We start from the raw sequence: 22622 nt of genomic DNA, 5'->3' as shown, positions 1-22622 counted from the left end.
ACTGGCCTAGTGAGTAACTAATAAAACATAAACATCATGCTCATTACTGAAAATTGCCAAGCAAACTCATATTTAAAACTTTAAAATATGGAACTATCGGAAATAATTAAACATCTGAGTCCTTAGTTAAGAGAAAACCCGTTTGCTCAATCCCTCAACGTCAATCCTTAGTTGGTGTGGAGTAATCTCAACACTACCAATGCCAACCCTACCTACGTGCACGTGGTATTAACTAAATACCATCATACCTTAGGTACTATGGCCCAGATACCTTCTCATAGTCTTCCGATATCGGGATCATCATAATGATCATAAAATTTACTCATTGAAACATAATCACTTGAAAGCGTAAGTAACATAAAATATATGCTTTAAACCTCTTCATCATATAATCATAACCCACTAACGCATGCCTTGTAAACATAAAGTTTGTATAAATACTTAAAACATGCTTTTATAAACATCTTTAAACTATGCATGCGTTAGGAAAATTTCTTGGAAAACTGGTTTGCTTGGAAACTATCATTTTAACATACTTTATATAAAAGCTAGCATGAAAACTAGTCTTTTGGATAAACCATGCGTTTACTAATTATTTAGGAAAACACTTAGTTTGTCATTCACAGTCTTGGGTATCCTCTTAGGATTGATATGCTTCTCTTATAGGCGTTTGTCCTGTAAGGTTCACAAACAACTTTGATTAATGTCACTAGCTCTCTTGTGAGCCTAACCCTCTTTAACAAGCTTAATATTAAAAACTTTTGTGAAAGCAACATTTCAATCCTTGAATTTTAAGTGATAATCATTTATGTCTTGTAGTTTCAAAGTTCTAATAATTTAGTCTTTGAATCTTAATAAATAACAAAACAATTTCATTCTTATATTTTACAATTTTTAATGATTTGGTCCTTGTGGCAAAAATATTATTAAGATTTTACAAATATTTTCACACATATAGATTGATAAACGTATCGAAGATTAAATTTGTTAATAAAGTATATAAACTAAGTTAATACATAATGAAAATTGGCACTTAATTTTGTTGAGATTTGTTCACGAAGAGGAAAAAATTGTTAGAAATTTCAAAGTATAGGAACTAACTAAATTATGGGACAATTACATTAAGTAATCAAGTCCAACGAATTTGCAAATGTAATAGAATTAAAATTACACATTTAAAGTTATCAATGTTAGACTATATTATTGGTAGGAGTCTATTAATACTAGGTCTATTCATAATAGATTTTATGCTATGTTTATAATTCTTTTAAAACGTTATTATATACTTAATTATTAGTCCTACAAAAATTACCTATCGTAATTATCCCTTAATTATTATTCGTTAAAGTTTAGAGATTATTATTTCTATAAAAGTTTAACAACATGAGTGCTTTTTAACTTGTACTTTAAAATAGAAATGAGGAAATTTTGATCATCAAACTATTTTTTCAGATCTAAAATTTATTATTGTAATAATATATGCAATAATGGACTTTTTATTCAAGTATATACTAAAATTAATCAAATGTTATAGTTCGAACTCCACTTGATTTTACCAAAAAGAGTGAAAATATGAATTGGCATTGAATGCTTCAAAATGTTTGATATTTGTTCGAGATAAACGAGCAATATTAAAAGTTTGGAAGAATTTAGAATGGGTTAGCTAGGCATAACGTAATGGTAATGCCATACGTTATTATTATTATAAATAAAAAAAAATGAGTCAATTTATTTATAAATATAGTAAAATATCATTATCTATCAATGATAAATCACAATAAACTTTAGTAACATTTTGCTATACTTGAAATATTTCCATTAATTTTCCATTTAAAAAAATTACCCTTATTATTATGTTGAGAAGTAGTATATAAAATTTCATGGTGTTTAGGAAATTGGTGTTTGAATTATTGTGATTACTTCATACCCACAATGTATCCCTTCAAATATTTACCTATTTATAGATGCAATCAATTAAAATAGAAAAATAATTTGGTGCATGCATCTATCTTTGTGCATTATCTCGATGTTCAATCATATAACATGTGGCAATTCTTTTTTTTAATTTTTTTTCTTTGTATTTGAAAGCATCCATAGACATATGTGTAGTATGAGTCGTACCAAGTATCGCTCTTTAAAATATAGGATATTCAATATTGCAAAATTATGACAATTTTTTAAAAATAATATATAACAATCTAGCATAAGATAAAAAGATTTATATGTAATTTAGGTCTAAACTTTGAAAAATTGAAAAAATTGTCAACATATCTCAAGAACCCAAAATTATCAATAATAAATGTTTTCGGCTCGTTTAGGTTTACGAATCTTTTAGCCTATGATATACATAAAATCGCTTACAACGTACACACGCAATACAAACTAGCTTGAATGAGAAGAGAAAATCAATTTGTGTTTTAATATATAGTTAAATTTGTTCTCGTGTTTGAAAAAATAATTTGAATAGATGGGAAGTCTTCAACATCCTATCTTTAAACAAATGTACGACGTCTTAACTAACGGATGAATAATGAAGTTAGCATAATATATATATTTTTTGTCACAACATAGACCATTTTCAATTGGATCACTCGATGTTGACACAAATTAAATATAAGGTTTTATTGGCATTTGACATGAATTGTTGAATTATTTTGATAACTTAGCTATCACACACATGATTTGACTGTTCTAAGTCGTTTCGAGCAATTTAGTAGCCTTAGTTGAATCAATTGGGAAGTTTTGTGTATTTGTTCTGTAGTCCAAAATTTCCAAGAATGCCCCTTTCAAAGGACCAAAAACTAATACAAAGTGGAGATTTCACTTGCTACAACTATGGCGTGCCGCTGCCCAAAGAGTTTGGCATTTGGCTACTTAAAGACAAGATGCTCTTGTCAAATTTCAATACTTTTGACTTGAGAACTCTTTTTAAGTACAAAATTATAACTCTTTTGTTGTTTGGAAACCTCTCTATAATCTACTATCATCAACAACTACTAATGGTGCTCTAACTGTTATGAATGTTTCTTTTTTCTCAAGTTTACTAAATTCAATATAGTTTGATTGGATGAAGTATACATCATTTGAAAGGGGACAACGACCCTCCAACTATCTCCACAATAATATGGTATTGTCCACTTTGGGCATAAGTCTTCATGCACTTGCTTTTGGTTTTATCCCAAAATGCTTCATACTATTAGAAATAGTTGTCCTCATTTGTGTCCATGATCATCCTCTTATTTAACCAATGTGGGATTTTTTATTGCATTTTCGACAATCCTTCTGGACCATATAGCCTCCGCTCAAATAGTTATCTATCCATCTAACTCTTATCTAGATTTTCTCCTCTTCACCAAAGCACCCTACCTATCCAGAAAAGCTCAACCATGGGTCATATCATGAACTACTCTCAAGGCTCCACTACATCTAGTTTTGATACTTGAGGATTTTATCGACATGGTTAAATCATGGGCATGACTTTGATACCACTAGTTGGGAAAAACCTACCACTTCTACGATAGAAAAAACAGAAAATTGACATAGAGATTAAAAGAAAGTAATAAATGTTGGGTTTTATGTCCTAAAACTCGTGGTTTGTAAACAATAAAACTTCTTCTTAAAATTTAATAAGTTGTTATTGAATTCGAACAACAAGATAAATATGATTTACTTGTTATCGAAGTATGTTTAGTGGAAAATGATAAAATTTGAAAATTGATTCAGGTATCGCTAATCATGTTTGTACTATCTCACAGGAAACAAGTTCCTAGAGATAGTTGACAGAAGGTGAAACAATCTTTAAGGTAGGGACCGGGGAGATTGTTTCAGCCAAAGCAGTGGGAGATATGAAGTTATTTATAGGAGATAAGTACATTTATTTCAAAAATGTATATCATATTCCTTCTATGAAAAGGAATCTAATATTTGTCTCTTGTTTACTAGAACAAAATTATAAAGTTTATTTCGAAAATGATGAAGTGTTCATCAATATAGGAAGTAAACAAATTTGTTCTGTAAAATTAGAAAATAATTTGTATATGTTAAAGCCAATTAAGGTCAAAGCCGTTTTGAACATAGAGATGTTTAAAACTGCTGAGATTCATAAGAAAATGAAGATTTCTCCAAATGCCTATCTTTGGCGCTTGAGACTAGGTCACATAAATCTCAACAAGATGAATCGTTAAAAACGTCCATCTAAATAAGTTGGAAGACAGTTCATTACCACCATGTGAGTCATGTCTTAAGGGTAAAATGAAAAACAGATCTTTTTCTGGAAAAGGTCTTAGAGCCAAAGAACCCCTAGAACTGATTCACTCAGACCTTTGTGGGCCTCTAAATGTTAGAGCAAAAGGAGAGTATGAATATTTCATCAGTTTTATAGATGATTATTCCAAGTATGGGCATATTTACCTAATGCACCAAAAGTTTGAAACTTTTAAAAGTTCAAAGAGCATAAGGCTGAGATTGAAAATCAATTAGGTAAAAAGATTACACTTTGATCGGATCGAGGTGGTGAGTATATGGACATGGAATTCTAGAACTATTTGATAGAACATGGAATTCAGTCTCAACTCACAGCCTCTGGCACACCTCAACAAAACGGTGTGGCAGAAAAGAAGAAACATAACCTTGTTAGACATGGTTCGTTCCATGATGAGTTAGACTTAGTTACTAAATTCGTCCCGATATATGCTATGCCATAGGAATTGTCAGCTGATTTCAGTCCAATCCTGGATATGATCATTGGACTGCTATTAAAAACATTCTCAAGTATCTTCAGAGAACGAGAGATTATATGCTCGTGTATGGTGCTAAGGATCTGATCCTTGCTGGATACACTGATTCTGACATTTAGACCGATATTGATTCGAGGAAATCAACTTCATGGACAGTATTCACTCTAAACGGAGGAGTAATTGTGTGGAGAAGCATCAAGCAGAGTTGTGTTGCTGACTCCACGATGGAAGTTGAGTATGTAGCTGTAGTGAAGCAGCAAAAGAAGCAGTATGGCATGGAAAGTTCCTGACAGATCTAGAAGTAGTTCCTAATATGCATCTGTCTATTACTCTCTATTGTGACAACATTGGAGCAGCTACAAATTCGAAGGAACCACAAAGCCATAAAAGGGGAAACATATCGAGCGAAAGTACCATCTCTTCAGGTAGATTGTACACAGAGAAGACATAATCGTCACCCAGATTGCTTCCCAAGACAACTTAACTGATGCATTTATAAAAGGCCCTCTCGACTAAAGTGTTCGAGGGTCACCTAGCAGGACTAATACGAGTTTTGTATCACTAGGGCAAGTGGGAGAATTTGTGAATATTGTAATGCCCTAGTTTATTGTATTTATACATTTTATCTCCATGTAAACTCAACATTGTATATATTTGTATATATTGATCCACTAGAGTTTTAGTCCAAGTGGAAGTATTGTTGGGTTTTATGTCCTAAAACTCGCAGTTTGTAAATGGATAAACATTTTCTATAATCAATATACTTATTCTTGATTTCATAAATTGTATGAAAGTCTAAATCCAATAAACTAAGACCCATGACTATTGTATAAGTACTTGAACTTTATGTGGAGACATAAGAGTGGATCAAGTTCGAGTAAATAGTCAAAATGATCTATGGTACATGAAAAAGGTTGGGTACCTTATTCTGGTAACACCATTAGATGCAGTCTACTCTGTAGTTGTTACAAAGAGTTGTAAAGTACATACAATGTGATCCTAATTCGTACATGTTATGACATGATGAGTGGGAGCGTCCTATGCAATGAGTTTGCATAAGATCGGACCAAGAAATAAGTCACTCTTCCTTTATAACGTTATTTACTATATAAGATTGACTTTTCACCTAGATGACCTAAGTAACTCGATCTTAATCCTGAGCTAACTATGAACTCCTGTTTATTCAGGATTACCCTTAGATTTGCATAAATGAGGGTTGGCTCAACAACACCAGCTCAATAAGACTCCCATTTCAGGGTAAGACTTAATAGATAGCTGCTGGGGACATAGGGTGCAAGATGGAGTTCACGCCTACCCGATTTAGGGATAGAAGAAAGGTTGTTCTCTCAAGTACTGATTCCAGGTCTTGAACAAGGGGCCCCACCCTCTCACTGGATTGAGAGAGTTTGGTTTTGTGATCGGATCACAAACCAATTGTTCATTAGATGATCAATAGAAACTTGAGGAATAAGACGTAATCTCGAGGGTAAAACAGATATTTGACCTAACCGTTAGTACGAACAATCTATGAAGGGTCGACTTGTTGATTATGGTTAAATCATGTGGACATAATATATCTACAATGAAGGGAGTGCAACTATGGGCTTTAGTGGAGTGGCCCATTAGTTAACGAATGGGGATTAATCGGGTCTAATGAGTTTAGCCAATTAATCTCGGATCATTGGAGCTCATGATCTGTAGGTCCCTGAGGTCCCTCTACTAGCTCATAACGGACTAGCTCTAGAATAGCGTGATAAGTTAATTTAAAATGTTTAAATTAGAATTAAGAGAATTAGTAATTATATGAGATATAATTACGTATTTAATTTGAGAATTAAATGAAATAGGAGAATTTATATTTAAATATGATTTAAATATATAAAGTTGGATGTGTGTAAAAATTAATTTAATATTTGATATTAAATTAGTTAAGTTTTATTTAACAATTAATTTATGAAATTAATTTTATTTTTCAGTTTTTAAAATCAAAATGGATTTTGGAAAAATCAAATTTTGATTATGTAATAAAATTGGAAAATTGAAAAACAAAAACACAAAATGGAACAATCATGTTTTCCATTATCCATCTTTACTTGCTCACACAAAAGCCATCAACATTACCTTGTGTTACTCCAAGCATGAGCTGCAACTCATGCAACTCTCTCCCTTGCATGTTGATATGCAATATATTGAAGAGTTCAGAGTGAATTTGGGGCATGTAATCAAGAGAGAATTTTACAGAAAATTCGTGCTTAAGAAAGAGTTCTTCACCAATATTGTTACTGTGAGTAATTCTCCTTCATTCCTTGATTCAAGCTTTGTTTTGAGTCCCACAACTCAATCTAGAGAATCAAGAGAATAGTAGGGAAGATCTTAGGTGGTCTACAACAAGATTTGGAGAAGATTGCAGCTGGAGCTCAAGCTTTGAAGAAGTTCTACAAAGGCATGTCATGAAACTCACTTGTTTTCTGCAAGAGCATGCTTTATATTTTGCCAAAATTAATGAATTGGAGTGCTTAAATAATCTTTGTTGCTTTCGTTGTTGCTGATACATTTCTACACTGTGTAGACTGAGGAGAGCTTGCAGTGGAATCTTGGACGCATAAGCAGCCTTGAGGACGACCATGTGCAATTGTAAGAACACTTAGAGAGAAAAGTGTTGGTTGCATAAGTGGTGTTGCGTTTGTGAAGAGCGGTTGGAAGCTTTGCATGAGCCAAATCTCAAAGAAATTCCTAAGTGTTAAAACATACAACAAGATGCATTGAGTGAAAGTCTTCAATAAGGAAGGCTAAACGCAAAGCTTACTTAAGGGTTAGTCTCAAAAGGGAGACCTATGCTAGTAGCTAATATATGTTTTTATGTCCACAGGATTGACACCAGTGATAGAAGCATATCGACCCTTGAGCAATAGTTCTAAAAGTTCTGAGTGACTAAATATTTACCATGTTTTAAAGAAAGATTATTCTCATGTTAGCTAGTTGTACAAAGTAAATTCCAAGCAAATCATGAGTTATGTTTTAAACGCATTCCATGTATGAAAGTTTATTGAAAAACTATTTATATGTGTTTAATTACACAAAGCATGCGTTAACATCTTTAAAGACATGTTTTCTAGTGTTATGCTTTACATGCTTTAAAGAGAAAGTCGTTGTATGACTAGTTTTACTTGAAATTCAATACCGAGGGACATTTGAAAAGGTATCCAAGCAGCTCGATATTGAGGGACATTTTGAGAAGGTATCTGAGTAAAAGTACCTAAGGTATGACGGTACTTAGTTATGATCATGTGCACATAGGTAGTTAAAGTCAAAGATTAAGCAAAAGGGTTCTCTCTTGACTAAGCAGTTGACGTTGGGATTTATCCACAGCAGGGTTATTCTCAACTAAAGAACAGTTAATGTTTTATGATGAAAACAGCTTTATATGCTTTATGCTTGAAAAATGTTTATATCTCAGTATAAGGTTACTGTAGAGTTTTTTTTATTTCAGTTGAATCTCTTTATTGAAACTTTTGTATGAGAATCATTTTTCTTTCTTAAGTCACTCATTGGGCTAGCAAGCTCACCCCGTTTTCAAATGTTTTCTCTTCCACCAAGTAGTGATCAAATCCTCAGGAAGTAGCTCTGCATCTACTTTGCCACTCAAGGAAGAAGTTATCGTAACCCGTCTGTTAGGTGGTTACTGTAAATATTGTACACAAGTTACAATTGTTCATGTAGGGACATAAGGTTTTGGGTATCGGGACTTATAAAACTAGTAATGTAATCTCTGTAAATGTTTCATGTGTAAACTTAATGTTGTTTAGCTATAGAGGTAGACGTTGTGTATGAGATTGCATATTGGCATCAAATTATTCTGCTAGAGTTATTAGGCAGTAAGTATCAGCAAAAGGGTTGATAACTGCTGCAGTCATGTCCTTTCCTAGGTTCGGAGAGTAATATGGGAGGGGGTGTGACAATAACCTAGGATCTTAGTTTATTGGATTGAGTATATGCTCATAAAATAAAAATATTTTGTTAGTCACAATTATTTTATACAATGTTTACAAACTAAAAGAATACAAGAGAGATTTAGGACACCAATCCCAATAGAAGTATCACCTGATACGGAAGATTGTACAAAGGGAAGTCGTAATCGTCACAAAGATTGCCTCAGAGCACAACATTGCTGATCCATTCACGGCTCTCTTGACTAAAATGTTCGAGGGTCAACTAGAGAATCTAAGTCTACGAGACATGTACATTATATAATCTAGGGCAAGTGGGAGATGTGTAATGGGTATATGGATGCCCTAGTTTATTGTATTTAACATTATCCTGCCTACTAAATTGTGTACAACCCACTAACTAGAGTTTTAGTTCAAGTGGGAGTTTGTTGGGTTTTATGCCCTAAAACCCATAGATAGTAAATGTTATTAATCGACCGTCATCAATAAAAAGTTATGGATGTTAATTCAATAAATGTTATTGCTTGTATTCTTGTATATTTTGTCTTAATAACCAAAAATCCAATAAACTACCATCCAAGTCTGTCTTATGAGTTTTTAACTATATGTGGAGACATACAGGGATCAATGTTCAAGATACATTCTAAAGGGTTTATAGTATAAGGATAAGGTTGGGTACCTTATCCTAGTAACACTGTGGATATGGCCCACTTTATATTTGATACAAACGTAATGATCCAACGCGTTCGTGTAGATGACGTGCGAGTGGGGGTATCCTATGAAATGAGTTTGCATAAGATTGGACCTCGAAATAGTAACCACTAGATGTAACACCATTGACTAGTCAGGTTTCTATTTCAATAGGATGACCTAAGCGACTTAGTCTTAATCCTGAATATATTATGTACTCCTGTTCATGAGGGATTGTCCTTTGATGTGTATGGGTGAGGGTGATCAGTTCGCCGGCCCAATAAGCCTACCATTTTAGGGACAAGACCGAGCGGAAAGTTGGAAACATAATAATACAATATGGAACTCACTCCTTCCCGCTTTAAAGGTAAGTAGATGAGTGTTCCCTTAAGTGGTATCTCCGGGACTTGAACAAAGGGCCTTACCCTCTCGTTGGCCTGAGAAGGGTTTCTGTTAATGGTTGAACCATAAACAGGTTAGGGGTTTCTACTTATTGGTTGGACCATAAACAGGTTGTTCATTAGAGGAGCACTAGTACTTAAGGAGTCAAAGGTAACCCAAGGATAAAATGGTAATTTGACCCAGATGGAGTTACGAACACTCTAAAGGAACTTACTGTTATTGATCCATATCCATGGACACAGAAATATATTTATAGTGAGAATAGTGCAGTTGTGGATTTTTAGTAGAGTGTACCCACGGTTAACGAATATTGATTAATTTGGTTAATGAGTTTAGCCAATTTAATCTAATATCATTGAAGCTTCTAATCTACAGGTCTACCAGGTCTCTTCGTTAGTTAACTAGAGGATACTTAAAAGGGATAATTTTAATTGTTCAAATTAATTTGAGAAAACTATATATTGATGTGATTAATATATAATTGTGGATATACTTAAATTGGAAAGTGATATTTGAATAAAATTGAAATTAATTAATTCAAGTGAATTAGATTTACAAAGAATTAATTAATAGAGAGGTTTTACATATATGCATGAGATGTATATGATAATTAAATATATACATTAAATTGGATTTAATGTATAAATAGTTATTTAATGCAAATTAAAATTAAATAAGTGTTATTTAATTGGGCTAACTAATTAAATAAGCGTTATTTAATTAAATGGACTAATTAAGTAAATAAGTGTTATTTAATTTGAAAAGAAAAATATTATGAAAAGAGTTTGGCCCTTCTCTATAAGACATCCCTATGACCCTTTGGGAGACAAACATTCTCACAAAAGAGAAAGACTGACAATACAAAATTGACAACACCCTAGTTATTGTGCAAAATTTTCTCTAAGAATATCTTCCTAGTCTTCAAAATCCTTTTCTCCTCTCTGTCTCTCAATAGTTGGATACTACCTATCCCTCTATTGGAATCCTAGAGAATAACAAGATTACTCTCGTGGTAATGTTCGAAATTGTTCAATAAATTGTTTGTGATCAAGATCTTTGGAGATCCGTTCATTGGAACTAGGAGAAGATTGTTCATGGCACTTAGGAATCTACAAAGGTAAGAATTGTTCTAATCTTTTTCTTAATGCATATGCTAATTTTCATGTTTATATATTCTGTTTTAATTCAATGATTATGTTTATGTAAAAATCGGATTTCGGGATGCAAGACATTCTAATAAAACACTTCCGCTGTGGGATTCGATCCCCTTTTAATAACCATCTAAACAAGGACCATTAATTTTGAAAGAATTCGAAATGTTCAAATTTATTAAGGAAATATTCATTAATTGTATCTGATGCAATTGATATAATGTATATAGATATATTATAATGTAAAGTTTGTATGGATAAGATTCAAAATTAAACTTTATAATAAAAGGAGATTTATTGTATTGAGTAAGATTCAAATAATAATTAATCTGAATTTGATTCATATTAAAAATATAGGTTAAAATAATATGAATTAGATTCATATTAAAACTATAGTTTAAAATTTAATATGAATAAAACTCATATTAAACTATAGATTAAGAGAGAGATAAATATTTGAATAAGAGTCAAATATTTAATTAAATATTAAATATTTAAACGGGTGTTTTCATATATAAGAAAATGAACTAAAATATTTATAAATATAGCAAAATTGCACTATCTATATGAAATAGACAGCAGACCTAATAGACGAGTAAAACAACATGCAGCGGAAGTATCAAGAATCCATAAACTTTCTAATTCACTAATTTTAGCAAAAACTAAAACATGCTCTTCTCAAAAAGTGGGTTTTCTGAACATACCTTTGATAAACTCTCCAAGAAAACGTCTGTTCAGCTGCTGTCTTCACTTGTTACTAACGTGAACCACCTCAAAGCCTTCCCTACACTCTTGGAGCTTTAGGCAGAGTTGTGGGACTCAAGAACAGCTTGAAGATGTGAAGAAACCAAAGAAACTCATAGCAGCCTGACTGAAGAAGACAGCTTCTTCTTCAGAAAAAATCTCTCGAAATTCTGTATTATCCTCTTCTCCAACAACTCCACTCTTCTTTATATATAATAGATGAACATGCAAAGAGATGGAGTGCATGGCTTGCAGCTCATGCTTGGAGAATCAAAGTAAAGAAGATAATGCATTTTGTGTGAGCATAAAGATGATGGTAATGGAAAAAACTCATTTTTTTTGTGCAACATGCAAACAAATTTCTATTTTCTTCTTAAAACAAAAAAAAATATATTAAATCATTTTAATTCAAAAATTTGATTTTCTTAAATTAATTTAATATCAAATATTAAATTAATTTTTGCACAATAATCATCTTTATATATTTAAATCATATTTAATATTTATTCTCTTGTTCTGTTTAATTTGAACGTTTCAAAATAACCTCTCAAGCTACCCTAAAGCTTATCCATTTACGAGATAGTAGGGGGACCTCGCAGACCTACAGATCATGGATTCCAACGATTCGAAATTAATCGGCTAAACTCATTAGTCCGATCTAACCCTCATTCGTTAACTAATGGGACAATCCACTATAGCCCATAGTTGAACTCCCCTCACTGTAGATATATTATGTCCACTTAATAACCATAATCAGTAAGTCGATCCTTCACAGGTCGTTCGTAATCACAGCTAGATCAAAAATATCGTTTTACCCCTGTGACCACATCTTGTTCCTTAAGTCTCTACTGATCCTCTAATGAAAAATTCTAATTCATAATCTCTATGAATCAAATCCTTTCTCTATCATGAGAAGGCGAGGCCCCGATTGTTCAAGACTTGGAGTCAGTACTTAAGAGAATAACCTATCTGCTAACCCTAAATAGAGTAAAAGTGAATTCCATCTTGCAAGGCTATATCCCCAATTATTCATCCGGTCTTATCCCCAAAATGGTAAGCTTATTGAGCAGTGTTGTTGGACTACTCTCACCATTTGCAGATCAAAGGATAATCCCGAACAAACAAGAGTTCATAGCTATCTCAGGATTAAGATCGAGTTAACCTAGGTTATATAATAAATGAAATAGTCAGTTTTAATAGTAAACAGTCGTTATAAAGAAAAATGACTATTTTCGTGGTCCAGTCTATATGCAAACTCATTGCATAGGATGCCCCCACTCTCATATCTCAATATGAACGATTTGTGGATCACATCGTTTGTAGCACCTTACAACTTCTTGTAACAACTACAGAGTGGGCCGCATCTAATACTGTTACCAGGATGAGATATCCAATTTCATCCATATACTTATTAGACTATTTAGGCTATATACTATCAACTTGATCCTGTTTATGTCACTACATAAAGTTACAGCATTCAGACTATAGCCAAGGATGCGTTTATTGGATTTTCATAATAAGATGAAAAATCAATAAAATCATTGTTATTGATAAAATAGAATATTTAACACGAACTGCAAGTTCTAGGACATTCCCAACACTACTATCTATGTCTATTTATGTCAGTAGTCTATCTATATCATAATAAACACAGATAGTAGTCTATCGCGGTCTATCACAGATAGACTGTGATATTTTACTATTATTTGTAAATATTTTCAGCAATTTTATCATTTAAAATATTTTTGTATTTAATTTATTAAATTAATTAATTATTTTGATTAATTAATTAATAGTTTAATTAAATCAAGTAATTTAATTTAATTAAATGAGAGAAAGGGTGAAGTGTGTGGTTAATCCCACTTCACGTTATTTTCATCTGCAGATAACTTACTTCTTCTCTCTCAACTCTCTCAAGTTTTTTCACAGAAAAAGAGTTCTCAATGGGAAAATCTCTCCAAAAATTACAAATTCCCTTTACTCTTTCAAAAGTCGATTCCCACAAACCGGTCCTTGCCAAGAGAATAGTCGAAAAGACCCAATAGTGACATCACGTTCACGTTCTAAAGAAGAGTTTGATGCTATATGTTGAGAAAGAAGAAGAAATGATGGAATTCTTGAAGAGGATTTTCAAAGGTGAGGTCTTTCTTCTTCCTTGTAGTTTTTATTTAAAGCATGCTTAGCCTACTATTTATTGATTGTGAATGTTGTGTACAATTTTATCCTGTTCTATGTTGTAAATTTCTAAAACAAAAATCGAAAGCAAAGCGATCATTCGCTTCCACCGCAGGATTTGATCCCTTCACTATAGACATCTAAAGAGGGAGTCTGATATATAGATATCTATAGATTATATATCCTCAAATCTTTCCAGTATTTTTATCGATATTTTTTATCTTTCATATCTTGTAAATTAACTTTATAAATAGTGGTCATTGGGACCTCTGAAAAATACAGTTGAATACATAATACATTCACTTTCCACTTCCTCTTTCATACTTTGATCTTGTACTACTCGTTTCATAACAAGCTCAACATTTTTATGTCAAATTATTTTTCTCTATTTGAATGAAGCTTTTTCTTTGTGTTAGAATGTTCCATTCTAATATTGTGGGGAAATGTATATAAAAATGGCCACATATATGAACTATTTAAGCAAACAATTATAAATTAACTTGATGTAATTTAAAATATATTGGTCTCCATCTTTTAGTTGGATAATGCATATAGATACCCAATCGTAGATTACATTAAAATAGGAGTTGGAATAATAATTCTTCATGGAGAAGGTTATGGCTATAAACTTACATGTTCAACAAAACATACACTTAATTAGTCTATTCATACAAGATTTCAAAATTTTATGAAACAGTCAAATAAAATAGCTGTCAAATGTTGATGCTGATGAATATTACTAAAAAAAAACAGTTGAAATAAAAACAATTAATGGAAACAATATCTTTTTAGTCCTTAGTTTGAATCGAGTTTCTATTTGGATCCTTGAGTTTTAAAATGTTACATTTTCAAGTCTCATTTGGTAACCACGTTTCGTTTTTTGTTTTTTATTTTAAAAATTAAGCTTATTTTCTTCTAATTTCTTATAATGATTTGCATCTTTTTATTAAGTATAATGATTGAATTCTCAACCAAATTCCAAAAACAAAAAAAAAAATTTAAAAGTTACTTTTGTTGGTTTTCATAATTGGGCTTGATTTCTTAAACTATTAGTAAAAAGTAAATAACAAATGAAGAAAATTGGAGGTAAAAATAATGTTTATAGACATAATTTTTTAAAACAAAAATAAAAAACCAAATGATTACAAAACGAGATCTTAGTTTTTAAATTTTGAGTTTGATTTTAATTTAGTTCTTAAATTTTAAAATATTATAATTTTACCATGTTTTATTTATATATATATTTGGAGATGAGAATAGAAATGTTAGTTCACAAGTATCATTGAAAAGGATGACATGAGAAGCACTTTCATAATTATTTGTGTATTTGGTGGAAGAAGTTCAGATCCAAATTTTCTTTATTGCTGGAAAACTTTTGTTGCAGTAATTAATGGATGGACCAAACTGACATTTCCATTTTCTAAGTCAATTATTTATTGACTTTCAAAATTCTATCATACCATAAACAGTAGGTCGTTTGACGACTATTTTATTTTTTATTTTTATTTTTAAAAATTAAGTCTATGAACACTATTTTCAGTAGAAATGTTCATGAATTGGATTGAAAGATTTTTTAGATCCAACCCAATTATTCGGATTGTAATTTTTTTCAACCCAAATGATCCTTATTAAAAAATGAACTCAACCCAACCCAACTATGAAATATTTGGGTTGGATTGGTTCGGGTTAATCGGATCATTTATTTAAAATTTTGTTCTAAAAAGAATCAAAACGTAAATACGTAAAAATCTGATTTAATTGTTTTCATATATTGAATTAAAATTAACACTCAATTTCAATTTATATTGTGAAAATTTTCTTTCTAAAGGTAAAGAAACTACTTTTAAGAGTTGTTGGAAAAATTAATTATTCAAAAAATATTAAAATTAAAGAAAATTAAAATCAACATATGTATAAATAGTTGTGTTATAAGTAATAAAAAAATATTTTTTACAATTAATAATAAATTCGGATTGGTTCGGGTTGGTTTGGTTTGGGTTACCAACCCATAAAATTTTCATTTATTTGAATTCAATCCAACCCAAATGAGTTGATAACTCAATCCAAACCGTACGAATTGGGTTTGGTTGATCGGTTTTTTCGGGTCATCGAATTTTTTGAAAACCCTAACTTCTACCTTCAAATTTCTTCCTTTGTTATTTACTTTTCACCAATATTTTAGAAAATCAAGTCAAATTTTGAGAACTAAAAAAAGTAGTTTTCAAAAAGTTGCTTTTGTTTTTTGAATTTCACTAAGAATTCAACATTGTACTTAACAAATATGCAAATCATCGTAAGAAATGTGAATGATATAGGCTTGATTTTCAAAATAAAAAACCTAAAATCCTATGAAGCACACATACTTCATGTGAGGTAAAGAATCAGTATCATACACATATCGGATACCGATACTTCCAGATACTTCCCAGATACGTCTCTGACACGTGATTTGACGTATTTATACTTTCAGATACTTTCTAGATACGTATTTGACATACGATTTAACGTATATATTTCTATGTGTACTTTTAAAAAAAAAAAAAAAGAAAAAGAAAAAAGACAAGTAACTCATCTAATCTTTCCCAGTCTAAAATTAGGCAACCTATTTAAAAAGCTCACTACTCTAAGTATAAAACTAAAAGAAAAAAATAAATAACGGACCAAACCCTAGATTAGAATCATCTAATCTCCATTTTCACATTTGAATCCCCACAAAGTCCACCAAAATATAAACCATTTGGATATCTTCAACAATAATTCTTCGTTTATCTTCATACTTCTCTCTCAAATTTTCTTCTTTTTTGCAATATGAGTCACTTTTCTATTGCATTTTATTAACTATTGTACTTCAACATCTTAGATGTTGCTTTTTTTGTATTGTATTTCAGTGTTTATATTCTATTTTGTGCTATTGTTATTAACTTATATGTTAAATTTATCTATATCCTAGATTTTTTTAAAGAAAAAAAATGTATCTTCAACTTATCAGTATTCTCGTTTTTTAGAAATAAATATATAAAAAAAATTGGCACATCCTTAGAAGTACCCGTATCTTAGTTTTTTAGAAATTGACGAATCATCGTATCCGATCGTATCCGTATCGTGTAGTCGTATCTGTGTCTGTGCTTCATAGCTAAAATCAAATAGTTACTAAACAAACTTTTAATATTTAAGGTTAATAAAAATCACTTTTAATCTAGTCGTTGTATTTTCAAACTTGTAAGAATTCATTCTCTAAAATTTAATTAGTATCAATTTAATTCTTGTACTTTACAACTTGTAACAATTGAGTTTCTATCATGAAAAATATTATTATGGTTTAATGAAACTGCTTAGATATAAAGCTTGCTAAACCGAATAAAAACTAAGCAATGTCTGATAACCATTTGACTTCTTGTTTTTAGTTTTTTAAGATTAAGCTTATAAGCACTCATTCCACATCTTAATTTTTCTTTTATGTTTAATTTGTATTAATGGTTTTAAAAAATATAGTCAAATTTTGAAAATTAAAAAAAAAAATAATTTTTAAGAACTTGTTTTTATTTTTTAAATTTGACTAAGAATCAACTCTTATACTGAAGAACAATGGAAGCCGTGGTAAGTAAATGAGAAGAAATAGACTTAATTTTCAAAAACAAAAAAACGAGATGATTACCAAAGAGGGCCTAAACTATTTACATAAATAAAATTCACCCTTAAGTTTGATTAAATTATTACAAATATGAAAGTATAGGGATTAAATTATTACACGCTAAAACTAAAAACTAAATTATTACATATTAAAATATACATCTACTAAATCATTACAAATCAAACTTTATGAACTAAATTATTACTTTTATTAATGTTTAGAAAGCAAGGGTGGTTTTTAATCATATTTATCTAGTAAAATTTTCATTTATATTCCAATCATATGCAAAAATAAAGAAAGAAAGAAAGCACTATTTAGTAACAATTTGATTTTTGAAAATTGTGTTTACTTCACCTCTTACTCATTGGTTTTATATTTTCCTCGGTAAACATTTGAATTCTTAGTCAATTTTAAAAAACAAAAACTAGTTTTTGAAAACTTATTTTCTTTTCTTTTTTGTTTTTTTTCCAAATTTTGATTTTAATTTTGAAAACATTTCTAAAATGTATATAAGAAAACATAGAAATTAATAGATAGAAATGATAATTATAGACTTATTTTTTTATAAACAACAAACAAAAAGATCAAATAATTATCAGACGAGGCATAAAAAAGATCTAAAATATTTAGGAGATTACCAAGGATGCTTAGATCATAAAGATTGTTGTAGTTCAAGAATTATAATAATAGAAGATTGAATATCGACACTTGAAATTATAATTAGTGTTTATCCACCCAGCTGCAGGTGCTAAATCTTGACTAGATGAATAATTTTAAGAATTTGGCCTTTTCAATATAGGTGAAAACTAGACTTTTAAAACCAACTTTAATAACTTTCATTTTTTGGCAGATCCAAACACAATATATATTGAGTGGTCTTTTTAAATATAAAAAATATTTAAAAATATTTACATTTTATAGCAAAAAAAATTCTAAAAGTAGAAGCACTTTTGGATGATAAAAGAAAAAATAAATATATTGTTTTTTAAGTTACAAGAGTTGTGGGGCGGGAGCATGTTAATACCATTGAATTAAATTCAATACATTCATGATTTTAACTATGTTAGTGAGTGATATTGAAATAGATAATTTAGAATTTAGATGTATAGTTTAATTTCCAATAAAAATTAAAAACTTGCTATTATTGTGTAATTTGAGATAACAATGAAGTGAAGATGGCAAGAAATGACGTGACAATATTAGAAATATAACTACAAAAAGCATGAATAGGAGGTTAGATGTTACAAGAAGAGAGTGTAAAGGGGGATGAAGAGTTTGCCAAACATCTTTTTCATACATCTAAGTCATTCATATGTTGAGTTGGGGAAAGATTTTATAATAGAAGATAATATTCATTAATCACGTTCTACCTCTTTGATACATAAAGAGAAAACCGACACAAGTTTTAGATTCCCAGTAAGAATAGCAAAGGATATGTATACGATTTGTTAGGACGTCTGTCTTTGTTCGAGTTGACCCACTCCAAAACTATAAATGAATGGTTCTTCAGTGACATTAGTTATGATATTAAACATGTTGAGCAGTTGATTCTCGTGTTTTAGACTATGACCCACCTGAGCTAGACTTTAAATTTCATTTAGTTGGCTGATGGCAGATGTGACCAAAAACAAATCTTTGATTGAGTATTATTATTTAATTATGAAAATTTCACCGGAAGGTGAGCAGGAAGGAGAATTTTAACAATTTCCAAGAGGGCAGAATCTTAGGAATGTGGGCAAATAACTTAGATTCCCTTTGGTCTCTAGTCTAGCTCATGAACCTTCCTTCTCCACCACGTCTCTGTCTTAGTCATCAGATGATATACTTATTCAACTTGATTCCAATTTTCACATATCTTTTGATTGTTTTAACTACACTCCAACCTACCTCAAACTTTTTCAATCTATATAGGGATTGAGATAACACCCACCTAATTTTTTTTTAAACAAAACAAACCCTATTACTCACTCATTTCTTGACAATTAATGCATAACCACTATCCTCTTTATTTTATGCATGTATATGCAACATAAATCATTATATAGAATGACACTTTTCCTTGTAACAACCACAAACTTTTCAATTCTTCACAAGACACAGCATCACAAGTCCCATCTATTTGTTTTAATCCCAAAGTCCATTCCATTGACTTTGTCCATTAATGTAAAAGCCACTTCAATTCAGTTTTTGGAAAGAGAGAACACCACAAAGGACAACAGAGACAATCAATCCATGGTGAGAAGAGAAAGGCTTGGCATATAGTGAACTAACCCAAAAAAAAAAAAAAAAAAGGGAAGGAACTTCATCATCACATCACACAATTACATAATTTCAGTTACATGGGGTTTGTTGAACTTTTGAATTGAAGAAGAAGATCGAGAGAACAACGCTATATATATATAATTCAAAGAAGAAAAAAAAACTAAAATTACATAAAGGGTTTGAAGCTTTTTGTTATATGGTTGACTGTGTTTTGTGGTCACTCATTCCCAAAGTTACATGTGGGGCTTTTGTGTTTTATGTCCAAAATCCATTGATTATTCAAAAGTCACCGCCTGCTGTTTTTCTGCAAATTTTCTTCTTGTGGGAACAGATAATCATTACCTTGAACGAGAAGAAGAAGATGATCTTAAGAGGAAGAAGCTTTAGTGACATCTCTACTGGATCTATTGTACTTCATATGACTCCTCACAAGATGTCCAGCTGAAATTGCAGACATAAGAGACAATTCTCCTGCAAGAACTGAGCCAGCTACAATGGTGGCTAGCAGCCTTGAGTTAGATCCTGGTGCTTCTCTGTTGGCTTCTTTAACTCCAAGTAGATTCAAACAAGCAGATTGAGAAGCAAGTTGGGTCCCTCCTCCAACTGTACCCACCTGCATTTAACAATCAATTAAACCTAACTGTTACACTCAGAAATTTTTCCACAATGTTCATCATAAAGAAAATTATTATGTATGAAAAGTAAATTTGACCTCTATGGAAGGCATGGTAACAGAGACGTGAAGATCTTGGCCATCATTCACAGCTTCCATCATTGTAATACAGTGAGAACTCTCAACGTTCTGTGCAGGATCTTGCCCTGTTGCTATATAGATGGCTGAAACTATGTTACTGGCATGGGCGTTGAACCCACCAAGAGCTCCAGCCATGGCAGAACCAGTGAGATTCTTCAGCATGTTGAGCTCACCTAAGGCTTGAACGTCGGTTTTGAGGACCTTCTTCACTACATCATCCTTGATTGTAACCTCACAAACCACTGATTTACCACGCCCTTCGATCCAGTTCACAGCAGCTGGCTTCTTGTCAGAACAGTAGTTTCCTGGATTCACAAACGTTCTTCCATTAGCAAAATCAGAGAAAATCGAAAGGGTTTTACGGGTTGTGAAAGGAATTTTTGTTTGTTACCTGATATGCCAATTACATCCATGTCAGGGAAATCATTCTGGAGAAAATCTAGAACGTTTTGAACGCCTTTGGACACCATATTCATCCCCATAGCATCGCCAGTACTGCAAGAGAATCTCATGTAGAGATTCTTACCAGCAATGGCGCATTTGATACTCTGTAGCCTTCCAAATCTACTGGACTTGTTGAAAACGGAGGCTAAGGTATCGAAATTCGCCGGATCTTCAACGTAGAACTTTAATTCCGCTGCTCTTTTCGCCGTAGCGAATCTCATAACAGGTGCTCTCGTCATTGCATCTCTCAACAACACGCTGTTAGCTCCACCGGACATCATAATCGCTTTACAACCTCTATTTGTACTCGCAACCAAGCAACCTTCGGTGGTAGCCATGGGTACAGAATACTCCTTGCCGTCTAACAACAATGGCCCAGCGATTCCCACCGGAATCTGTACATATCCAATAGGCATCTCGCAGCACTGCCCTAAAATCGAAGCGTAATCGAATCCTTCCAACGGAAGCCCCGAGAGCGACTTCCCGGTTACTCTCTGTAAGGCCTCGCGACGGATTGCCGCCGCTCGTCCACAATCACCAAGCTTCGATTCAAGCGAATACGATGGCGTAGTTCCAGTCACAACAGATTTAACAATCTCCTCATCCTCCTCCGTCAAATCGATGCTAACAGGCACCTGATCAACAACTTTTGTCACAGATTGCAAAGGAGGTGCCAAAATCGGAATCGAACAATCGATTCCAGCACCACACGGAACCTTCCGAGTATCCTCCTTAATCAGAACGACCTCATCATCTTCAGAGGTCCATACATCATGCGAAGGACGGAAAATCGACTGAACAAAGTCGATTCCGAAGAATCCGAGAAGGTAAATAAAGGAAGCGATAAACGCAGAAATGGCTACCATTTCAGAAAGCGTAACGACATGAAGAGGAGTTGATGAACGAATCTTCTCACGCCACCGCGTAAGAAGAAAGTAAACAACAGAGAAGAAGAGAGTGAAGAAAGCGGCATTGGTGAAGTAAATGGGAAGAGGCAAAACATCAGACGTCTTAACGGCATCATCATGAACATGTTGTCGTTCCACCATCTTAACTTTAAGAGAATTTTTATCCATTGATTCCACCGGTGGTTCGTCGGCGGTGAGTTTCTTCACGAGGGAAGAGGAGGACCGGCGGCGGCGGGCGTCCATTGTAGGGCAAAAGAAAAGTGAAAATGGAAAACGCCGGCGCCGGATCGGGAGGCGGAGGAAGTTTTATAATGAAATGATTTTTTTTTTTTCTTTTTCCTTTTTTTTTCCTCCTTCCAAATGGGGGAAATGGTTTAGAAAATTTTGAAGGGTGAAGCGAGGAGTTGGGCGTATTTATAGGGTTTTTTTTTTTTTCTTTTTCTATTTTTTTTAAGTCTTTTGGTGGAAAAGGGGGTGTGGGTCCCATCGAACCTGGCCAGCTCAGATGGACCGGGCCGAGCGGAATGGGTTCATTATTCCTCTCCGTGGTTGTGGGTTGTAAGTTGAGAGCAAGGAGCAATCATGTAAATATGGAAATTAATATCATATTTTATTTTTGTTGATTAATTAATTCCAACACTATTTATCTATTTATTTATTAATAATGTTTTTTAAATGGTAAGTTAGGTTTTCAGCCACCAGGTTTGGACTTGGTTTCTACTTTGGTATTTGAGGTTCATAAAATAGTTTTAAATCATTATCCAGAAATTTATTTGTA

General features: G+C 32.1%; 1 protein-coding gene across 1 annotated transcript; it reads right to left on the bottom strand.

Annotated features, from left to right (window-relative positions):
• Window positions 1–19757: 19757 nt before the first annotated feature.
• On the bottom strand, window positions 19758–22087 carry LOC120069047 (3-hydroxy-3-methylglutaryl-coenzyme A reductase 1-like). The gene is made up of 3 exons (XM_039020717.1): window positions 20884–22087; window positions 20451–20797; window positions 19758–20351 (listed from the first exon to the last, which is right to left on the bottom strand). Exons 1-3 carry the CDS (start codon window positions 22085–22087, stop codon window positions 20106–20108), a joined length of 1797 nt encoding a protein of 598 aa, XP_038876645.1. The 3' UTR covers window positions 19758–20105.
• Window positions 22088–22622: the final 535 nt, after the last annotated feature.

The sequence above is a fragment of the Benincasa hispida genome, unplaced genomic scaffold (assembly GCF_009727055.1).
Source record: "Benincasa hispida cultivar B227 unplaced genomic scaffold, ASM972705v1 Contig189, whole genome shotgun sequence".
NCBI classification, from domain to species: Eukaryota; Viridiplantae; Streptophyta; class Magnoliopsida; order Cucurbitales; family Cucurbitaceae; genus Benincasa; species Benincasa hispida.
Note: the sequence above shows the minus strand (reverse complement) of the source record. Positions and strands in the feature narration are given on the sequence as shown.